General features: G+C 38.5%; 1 protein-coding gene across 1 annotated transcript; it reads left to right on the forward strand.

The window, feature by feature from the left end:
* Window positions 1-272: 272 nt before the first annotated feature.
* On the forward strand, window positions 273-10,193 carry LOC146381108 (uncharacterized). Its single transcript, XM_084937033.1, has 2 exons — window positions 273-677; window positions 5,076-10,193. The coding sequence occupies exons 1-2, from the start codon at window positions 575-577 to the stop codon at window positions 6,473-6,475; spliced, it is 1,503 nt and encodes a 500-aa protein (XP_084793159.1). The 5' UTR covers window positions 273-574; the 3' UTR covers window positions 6,476-10,193.
* The last annotated feature ends 376 nt before the right edge of the window (window positions 10,194-10,569 follow it).

The raw sequence follows: 10,569 nt of genomic DNA on the forward strand, positions 1-10,569 counted from the left end.
AAAGGAAATAACCCTCCAAGGTCAAGAACGGGAAAAAAAACATCATTACACAAATTTTAAAAAATAAATAAATACACAATATAGTAATTAAATGTATCATTAGTTAATTAAATGGAGAAACAATAGTAGATATTTTAATTATGTCATGGTTCATGTGTTGCTGTCCATCTTGAAATAATTGAAACTGTCACTGCGGCTGATCAACAGACCATAACGTGGTTAATTTAATCAATTAATAAAACATTTAATCATTATTTGATGTATTTAGTGATTTCATTTTTGCACTCTCGTCGCTCCACAGCGGTGGTCTCACCGCCGAGGACAGGAAAGGTGTCCGTGCAGATGCCTGTTCGAAACACAGCAGAGGGCAATAAATGTTGTGAGGAATCATTTGAGTGTCCCGTTTCAATCTGTATCTTCTCCGATGACGTATTCATGGATGAAGTCGGACAGAAACGTAAGCGGCGTGATTGTGAAAGGTGGTCGGCGGTGATCGATTCTGCCCAGGCCCGGTTTCAGCTCCGCCGAGCCTGCAGTTTATTTTAAAGAAGAGAGCAAAGACACGGACACCATCATGAACGAGGTGGATTATCTCCATCAGCTGAATGCCGACAGTCTGGCTGAGGAGAAGCCCGAGATTAAACGGCAGCAGGATGCTGAAACGAGCCAAAGCGCCGGTGAGAATAAAAACACATTTAATGTTTGATCGGGTTAACCGTTAGCTCGCTGTGGGGTTTGTGAAAAGATGTTTCACATCGGAAACATCGGTTATCGTTATCTGTATAAGTGCCCAAAAATAAACACATAAATAAAACCTCAGAGCTTTTTATTTCATCAGTGGATCTCAAATGTGAATATTAACGTTTAATAGAATTATTGTGGCGGATTTTTTTAAACGGCGGAACTTAAAGTTGAGGGTAAAGTGCGGCGTCCGGACGATTTGCCAGCGCGCACACAAGAGTTGTCTTTGTAGTTCGACCGATTTTAAATGCTCATTAAGCGTTAATAACGTGTTAATTGGGTAAGGTCCTGTATATTGCAGCTAATCATTCATATAGAGCATCATTAAAATTGCTTGTACTGGTGAAAGTAAAGCGCTTTCGGCTGCGTTTAAAACAGAAATCTGAACATAAGTTGCTCTGGACCAGAGTATGCAAACATCACGAGATGAGAAATGCTTTATTTGTCCCGTATTTAAGAAATGTTTTTGTTCTCAGCAGTTAAAATAATGATGAAATCTACTATTAATAATAATACCAATAAGCAGAGTTAGCTTTCCCATCGTCTGGTCTGCACCTTCCTCACTCTGCTAAATAGTTTTACATCCCTGGTGGGGATCAAATTTTACCCCCCTCCCTGTAGAGATCACCCTGCGTGGTGATCAGAGTGTTCTCTAAATAAAAGAGAAATAAGGCGAATTCAGACCATCAGGAAACTCAGAAATCCCGTGTGCCAGACACTTTCTAGAGCGGTAACATCAGTCCTTACAGGGTGACGTGAGGTTGGTTCTTTCATCTTGTTGGAGTGCAGCTTTGCATCCGGCAGTCTGAGACATCCTCCAGAAATCACACATGCAGTTTCTTAATGTTGCATGATGGTGCAGTTGCTGCAATAAGCTGACAGAGAGGAGCAGACACAATCCTGTGTAAGAATAGTATTTAATTGTTAATTGTTAATCTATTTCAAACATGCAAACAATATACAGAAAATAAGAGAGAAAAAAATACTATACAAAAGTCAATACATTTCAATATTGCTACCGTACTGATTCATTTACATGTTGAAAGGAAGTGGGAAGAAGTACACACTTATTTAATCCCACCCTTTTGCCATAAGTTAATATTTAGTCAGCTTCCTTACTGATATAATCTGTAATAAAAATAGTGAACAGATTTCTGATATAATATATACTAGGGCTGTGCGATATGACTAAAATCCCATATCCCGAGATAAAACATCTATCGTCCCGATAACGAGATAAATCACAAAAAATTTACATTTTCTGTAAATTCTGTGAATCTTGGGCAGCTCGACTTGCGTGAAGTGTTTCCAGCTGGGTGTCGTGTACCTGGAGTCAAATGTTTTAACCGTGCTGTTTGGAATTTCACTAGATCGGCAATTTTCAGTATTTCAGACTGCAAAAATAGTGAGTTTGTATGTTCCCTATAACCTGCATTGTGGATGATTCAAACCGCTTTTCTTTTTTCTTTTTTTTTAATTTATTTTTTTGAAGAGAGTATTTAAGCATAGAAAAGCTTAGAAAAATATTGCATAGAGTTGTATAAGCTCTTTGAGTGCTCAGGCAGAGTAGAAAAGTGCTCTATGAGAGGAAGTGATGGTAAAAAAGTCATTTCTTGAAAAAGTTAGCTTGTTCATTCAACTTGTTCATTCCCCCAATTCTAAGTTACATTTAACAAAATAAGTGGTTAAGATTAAGATTTTCAGTTCATATTTGTTTTACTACCTATTTAGACCATTTTATTACAAATTGTGAAGGTAAAATGTATTTTAGAACCTACTAATAAACAAAGAGTCCAACAAACAACACAATACCCAAACAACACTATAATACACAACAATAATAATTTAGTTGCTGTAGAAGAAGAGCATTATAGAAAAGTTTTAAATGAACATTGGATAAAGTGTGTTAGTGTTAGTAACAAACAGAGCGCTCACAGTGACAGATTGAACTGGTCATTGTGCGGAATCTAAAACTGACCTCACAGCTCCAGCAACAAAATAAGAAACACTTTTAATCCATTATTGTAAAAGTGGAAAGTAGCAGATGAGCCTGTCGCTCGTCCACACTGCTCCACCTCGGTCTGCAGGTCCTCACCGCTTGTTTCATATTAAATGTTGGTGCTATGGCACGGCTGGCCAACGTGGCACTAAGTGGAAGAGGGATTTTAGTCTTCCATATATTGTTACATTTGATTGGATCACCTTTGTTTGAAGAGGAAAACATGAGACAGAGAATATTAAGCTGTTAATTTCTTTAAAAATACGTTTCAGTATTTTTGTAAAAGCTCTGCTTATGTTTCACAATTATGCTACAAACCTTACACTAACAGTGATAATAATCACTAATTATAATTATAATCACTAATAATAAATGATCCGTCAGGCTTCAGAGTGTGAAGGATTCCTATGGTCACAACTCGCACCTTGAGAATAATCATGCATACATTCATAATGCAATTTGTATCTGGCAAATGCCTTTTAGTCAGACACATGTATTGTATTATAAAGGGTGATATAATGTGGTATGAAAGATTTCCTATATCAGTCCTGCTTGGAGCTGAACCAGCCTGTTAAAGAAGATGCTCCACTACATGTCCTTTCAGTGGTGCAGAGGGTCGTCAGGACTATCCATGATGGATAACCATTTGTCCGTGACGTCCGCTCCACCACAGTCTCGAGTGTCCACAGACTCAGCCTTCACAATCAGCTTATCGTCATAGCTGACGAATCTGCCTCTTATTCTACTTTCAGAAACTCTAGAAACCATATGTGGCCTCGCAGTGTGAGTGAAGCACTCTGCTGGGATCATATAACGCTTTGATATCTTTAAAACATGATTGGATCTTATTATTCAGGAATTTGGAATTTAAAAGGCTAGTCAGTGCAGAGAAGCTAATCCTTTCTTTAAAGGATGAAGATGAAGAGTGCAAGAGGGGGACAGATGGAGGATCGCTAATCAGGAAGTGCAGAGGATTAGTAAGGAGGAAGTAAGAGCAGCTGTGAAGAGTATTGGTCCTAATGACAAGGGCTGCCACAGTTAGTCAAATAGTCACGATTATGTCGACTATCAAAATCGTCAACAACTAATTTAATAGTCGTTGCGTCGTTTGAAGCTTTGTAAGATCCAGAAAGACCTGCTCGATCGCTGGCCGGATGGTCGATGATATACAAGTCACTTAGATAACTTAAAAATGTTACTGTTTGCCTTTTTTCAGTGTTTAATTTGTTTCTGAGTAAATCTGTTTGGCTGAGATTAAAGTTATAGTTTTCACACAGCTGAATAAACGCAAACAGAAAACTGATTAAACAGAAATGTGAGATGGTCGAGAATTTACTCTAGTGTCCTGTTATATTTTAGGGAGCAAGGAGCAGACGGCTGAGTTTATTAAAGTCCACTGAGACAATCTGCAAATTTCATTAAAAGTTTAATCTTGTCTAATTATCATCTTGTCTTTATTTTTAGTTAGCACATACCTTAAACACTTCAAGCTGTAAGCTAATGAGAGCTATATAAGAGCAGATGCATGCTGGTGCAATAAGCTGTACGCTTTATGTCCAATGGATCTGATTAGTCGGCTAATCGCAAAAATAATCGGGGACTAGTTGACTATCAAAATAATCGTTTGTGGCAGCCCTACTGATGACATACCCGTGGAGGTATGGAGGTGTCTAAGAGGGAAGGCAGACTTTTTAACAGTCCTGGAGAGTGAGAGGATGTCTGAGGAATGGAGAAGTGTATTGGAACTGATCTTCAAGAACAAGGGTGACATGCAGAGCTGTAGAAACTACACAGGGACAAAGCTGATGGGCCACACCATGAGGATATTTGAAGATGTTTCCAGATGACATTGTGATCTGTAGTAAGGAGCAGGTGGAGGAGACCCTGGAGAGGTGGAGGTATGCTCTGTGGGATGGAGAGATGGAGACAGATGATCTGCTGTGGCAACCCCTAAAGGAAAAGAAGAAAAATGTGAAGAAGATTGGCCCTTTCTAGTCCCTGTTGGTACTCCGATTGTGTCATTTTGCATCAGCTGAAGGTTTCTGATAATAACAAATTACTACAATTCAGCCTAGCATGACTTTTTTAGCATCACACTGAGTCAGGATATTTCTAAATTTGACAATATCACACAGATTTTAAAAAACAATCCTACAGATTTGTTAAAAACGTGACTAAAAGGACCTACTGTAAAAAATAACGGTAATGCCATCGAAAGGGAGTAAATAATTAGACACCAATGAATGAATATATATCTGTATATCAGGGTTTTTATGGGTGTTCTATGCTGCTGTAGAATTTTAATGTCAGTCTTTTCTGTCCATGTGTGTTTCAGTGTTACCTGATGACGTCCGGCAGCTGCTGGTGATTAAAGAAGTTCCTCAAGATTGGAGCCCCAGGCGGGACCTGCAAGCCGCCGAGTTCCTCCACATAAAGCAGGAGCAGGAGGAACCCTGGATCAGTGAGGAGGGACAGCAGATCAATAGGCTGGAGGAGGCCGATCTCAGCAGGTTACCGTTCACTATTGTTACTGTGAAAACTGAAGATGATGACGATGAAGAGAAGCCTCAGTGCTCATATCGTCATCAAAGCCAAACAGAAGAATCCACACAGACAGAGCCGCCTATCGGCTGCTTAGCTAAACAGATCAAGACGGAAATTGAGGAAGATGCATATGGACGACTGGAATCAGCCTGGAGCCCAGATCTAAATTGTCATTTATTAGTAAATAATAAGAAAAAGGCTTTAGACTCTTCCGAGACTGAAGTCAGTTATGAAGATGAGGAGGAGGAGGAGGATGTTTGGCAGGAACCTCTGTCAGATTCTGGACCTGAAACTGAAGTGGGTGGTATAGCGTGGAAGGAGAGTGTTGCAACTGAGCCTCAGTTTGTCGGTGATGTTTGCGTTAAAACATTTACCCAACCGGAATCTCAGAAGCGACAACGCCGAGGAGAGAAATCACTGGCTTGTGCTGTTTGCGGTAAAACCTTCAGCTGCAATACACATCTTAAGAGACACATGACTGTCCACACGGGAGAGAAACCCTTTAGCTGTGAAGCTTGTGGAAAAAGATTTGGACTTGAGTTTACTCTTAAAACGCACATGAGAGTCCACACAGGAGAGAAGCCATTTGGTTGTGAAGACTGTGGAAAAACATTTAGTCGTAACACTCATCTTAAGAATCACATGCGAGTACACACACAGGAGAAACCATTTAGTTGTGATTCTTGTGGAAAGACATTTAAATTTAAGTATAGTTTTAAAGTACACATGAGGGTCCACACAGGCGAGAGACCTTTTGGCTGTAGTGTTTGTGGTAAAGGGTTTACAGAACATGAAGGTCTGAAAAGACACATGAGAATCCACACAGGGGAGAAACCATTTGGTTGTGATATATGTGGGAAAAGATTTGGACACCAGAATGCTCTTAAAAGACACACCAGCGTCCACACAGGTGAGAAACCGTTTGGATGCGATATATGTGGAAAACGATTTAACCGCAGCACACGATTTAAGGAGCACTTAAGAGGCCACACGGGAGAGAAACTGTTCGGCTGTGACGAGTGTGGGAAAACATTTAGTTCCAATACACGACTTAAGAGACACATGAGCATCCACAGGAGAGACAAACAGTTTTTGTGTGGCGTTTGTGGTGAAAAATGTTCAACATCTGAACAGCTGAAGCAGCATGAAAGTTCACACATGTTACTGCAGATCGATACTGTAACGCTGTAGGTTTTGTTGTGAAGTGTATTTGTATTATTAACAAGCTTTACTTGGTCTTTTTTTTCTCCTTTTCCGCCCTCATGTTTGTCTTCATTGTACTTAAAAAATAAACCAAAAAATATCCCTGAATACAAAATTTGTGGTTTTGTCCTTGCCTATATAAATAATATATATATATGTTTCCATACATATATATATAAAATATATGGAAACATATATGTAGAAAACTGAAGCTATCTCAAGTATGAAGTAATCTTTTTTTAAAACTGGGCAATAAATCTTTGTAACTATATTAAGTTACCCTTTTTACTGTTTTAACACGTTTTTGCTTTTATAGTAAAGTCATTCATCATTAGATGAATTATGATTTTTAATATCAATGAAACTTTAAACAGCTTCAAAATTATAAGAAATTATATAAAAAAAGAAACCTATTGAACGTGAGAAGTTACGCACTTTTTTGCCTCCCATAAGCAGAAGTGTTTTGTAATTTAAAAACTGTTTCTAAACACAACTTAATCAGTAAGAGTGTAAAAATAATCTGAACGAGTTTTAAGCTATGAGCACACGTGTTGCCAAATCCAACGCGCTCACTGGTCGGATCTATTTATTCACATGCAAAAAAATGAGCCTAATTCCAAAAAAATAAAATGGTGCAAATTTGTCCAGTGAAATTACGCGATTGTTGTGAGCAGGAGCATTACAAATCGGTGAGCCTCAAAAAATGTTTAAACCACAGCCAACAGGCTCACAGTGGTTGGCCCCTCTTGCCCCAATGTAGAGCCAGCCCCACCTACCATACACCCAGGGGCGGTCCTAACCTGTTTGGTGCCCTGGGCGAACAGTCCCTCTGTCCCACTGTTTACTATCATAGCCAAGTGGCTAACAAAGGTAAACAGAAGTTATCCCAATCTCTACTAATGAATGTTATCTTGTTTCAGGATACATAATCTCTGTTGACGAGTTACCGCGGATCGCTCCGTGCGTGGGGCTGGACGGCATCAACGCGTTAACGAGCTAACCGGTCTAACGCGTTGATGCCTAAAATCCTTTCATTTTCTCAAAAATCGACAGTGCGCCTTATGTATAAATTCTGGTTGTGCTTACTGGCCGCAAACCGATTTTATGTGGTACACAGCAAATGGCACCTGTTAAGAGACACAGTTACAAAGAGGATTTCAAACTCCAAGCTGTCAGTCACGCAGTAGAACTTGGGAACAGAGCAGCTGCGAAATCTGTCTTTGTTATTATGCTTAGCGTCTTTTAGTTTACATTTTGACTGCACAATTGTGAGCTTTTTGTTATGCACAAAAACAACATTGTTTTATTTTATTTATGGAGCATTATTATTTAATAAATGCTGATAATTTATTTCTGAGTAATTTTTTCTTGTACATCTGCGCTGTATGTTAATAAAAGTGCTTATGTGAGATTTGGGACACAGCTTTGACTAAGAGCTCTCTTTTTGTTCTTACTTTACGGCTTTAAAAAATATCAAGATGCATATCATATATCGCCAACCAGCTAAAGAATATCGAGATATGAATTTTGGGTCATATCGCCCAGTCCTAGTATAGGGTCTCTGCCTTCCAATGTAAAGCGCCTCTGGACAACAGATGTGATTTGTTGCTATAGTTACTGTTAAATTTAATCATTGATGTCCATTCAGGACTGGAAGTTTTATATTTCTTAATATCCATCTATACTCAATGTGAATTCCATACGTTTAACAGAGCTGTTTGACTGATCACCTAATGTGTGACAAAAGAATCCGCTGTGATGCTATTGACAGTCTGCGCTCTCTCACCTGTCTGTAAAAGTTGGCCTTGTCTCTCTCACTCGTTGTGACACCTCTCTCCTCTGTTGCAGAAGTTCCAGCCCGTGCTCTCCCTGTGTTCTGTGTGCCCGACCGTTTCTCCGTCCCCTGGTTTCCCACGGCACCTGTGCAGAGTTTCTGTTCATCACTCTGCTCTTGTTTAAGTTGACTCCTCTCGTTAATAAATCTTGTAAATAATTGATAACCAGCATAGTAGGCGCTTCTCCAACGTATCAAAATATAGTTTATTTTGGGGCGATCGTGGCTCAAGAGTTGGGAGTTCGCCTTGTAATCGGAAGGTTGCCGGTTCGAGCCCCGGCTTGGACAGTCTCGGTCGTTGTATCCTTGGGCACGACACTTTACCCGTTGCCTACTGGTGGTGGTCAGAGGGCCCGGTGGCGCCAGTGTCCGGCAGCCTCGCCTCTGTCAGTGTGCCCCAGGGTGGCTGTGGCTACAATGTAGCTTGCCATCACCAGTGTGTGAATGGCTGGTTGTGTAAAGCGCTTTGGGGTCCTTAGGGACTAGAAAAGCCCTATACAAATACAGGCCATTTACCATTTATTCTCCCTCTGACAGTTAAAACCATACACATTGTCTAAAATATAGATAGAGTGTGCAGCCTCAACTATTAGAAAAATGTAATGACCATCTTTATCTATGTCAGAATTCAAAATTATACCATTAAATCTTCCAAAATCTGAGTTGAACTGCTTGCAAAACAAAAAAATAGCCTTATGTTTAACACTGTTTCTTAAACCTCTTGCATTTAAAGAAATAACAGATAGAGACATAAGGATAGTAACAAAAATTAAAAGTGACAAATAAGAAAAAGTTTAGACCAAGTAAATGAAGAAAAGTTGAAATGGGAACCTGGTCACTTAACCCTTTAAAGCCGGTCGGAGTGGGCACGCTCCGTCTTGCTTAACTATTTTTAAATCCCGGTAGCACTGCAACCACGTAAGCTATAGCGCAATATTTTTTTTGCATATGAAACCGGAGGAGTTGTACTTACATCTTATGCCATCAGCTTGTCCTAGGTCACGGTTTCCTTCCACATATAGCTTTGCAAAAATTGCATAAAAACCACTTGCAGCAACAAAGACATAATATTCCAGAAACACGCTTTGCCAATCCGATCAGCTGTTCGTAACACTTCCTACGTCCATCAGCGCGAACTATCGCATGTCCGCCATGACCTGCCCGAAACCAAAAGTGACGTCATTTTGCGGAAATGTAGTTTTTTACCATCAGGACCTTATGAGCCTATACTTGTGTTTTTAAAAGTTATGTTTGACTTTATGACTTTCTGTGTCGTTTCTGGGATGCTTAGGACTCATATTGCACTGCTGGAAATAGTTTATTTTGATGCATATGCTGTTTTTTTTGGAAATCTGCATTATAATATTTATTTTCGTTTTTCCTGCAGTATATAAAAAATAAAACTATGAAGACACTTAAAATAAATTTCCTGTGGTGGGAAACTATTTTGTGCAACTTTTTTGTATTTACAGTTTTGAGGGATAAGCCTCTTAAATTTCTCTAACTAGAAATATATGTAAAAAACAAAAAAAACAAAAACGATTTTAAATGTTTTTGTAGTTTATTGCACTTTTTTGCAATTTATGTAATTACTATGCACTTAATGCATACATATCATTAAAATTTGGGCTATAATGGTTGTATTGATGTATAGCAACTTGAAATGCTCCCAAAAATGGCACTACAGCATGTAAAAATATAATATAAGCTCTGGCGGACTTGGTTCTATGGTAGGTCTTAAAGGGTTAAGAGAGTCCTATATAAGATGAGAACTGCAACCCCTGAGTAAGGAAATTGTGAACTTGAATAATAATAGGAATACAATAGTCTAAGAAAATAGAACCAATGTGGTAAAAAAAAAAAATAATTAAATGCTTCTAAAAGCATTTAAAGGGAGCTTTTAGAAATTTTCTTGCTCCATTTAAATGTCAAAAGGGAGTTTTTCCTTCAACATTAACGCCGTCATCACAATTAGTTCAATTTTTAAGAAATTAAAGAAATATCAACAGAGCACCTATTTATAAAGACTTAAAGTTTCATTTTTAAAAACTAATTGGCCCCTTTCTGTCCTGTTTTCTGCATTATAAGCCTTATAATAATAATATGAATAATAATAATTATTATTATTATTGTTTTTCTTGTTGTTGTTGCTCTTGTTGTTGTTATTATGAGTATGATTATTATTATTATATACACTGTTTCTTATATTTTGTTATCATTCATATGTTCTTGTCTATAATTTCTGCAT

The sequence above is a fragment of the Perissodus microlepis genome, chromosome 8 (assembly GCF_051167445.1).
Source record: "Perissodus microlepis isolate ML-2025 ecotype Zambia chromosome 8, ASM5116744v1, whole genome shotgun sequence".
Lineage (NCBI taxonomy): Eukaryota > Metazoa > Chordata > Actinopteri > Cichliformes > Cichlidae > Perissodus > Perissodus microlepis.

Excerpts from the sequence above, each read along its gene's own strand:
- LOC146381108 (XM_084937033.1), top strand. The coding sequence starts at position 575 with ATGAACGAGGTGGATTATCTCCATCAGCTGAATGCCGACAGTCTGGCT. Across the intron at positions 678-5,075 it reads TGAAACGAGCCAAAGCGCCG|TGTTACCTGATGACGTCCGG; the intron begins GTGAGAATAAAA and ends TGTGTGTTTCAG.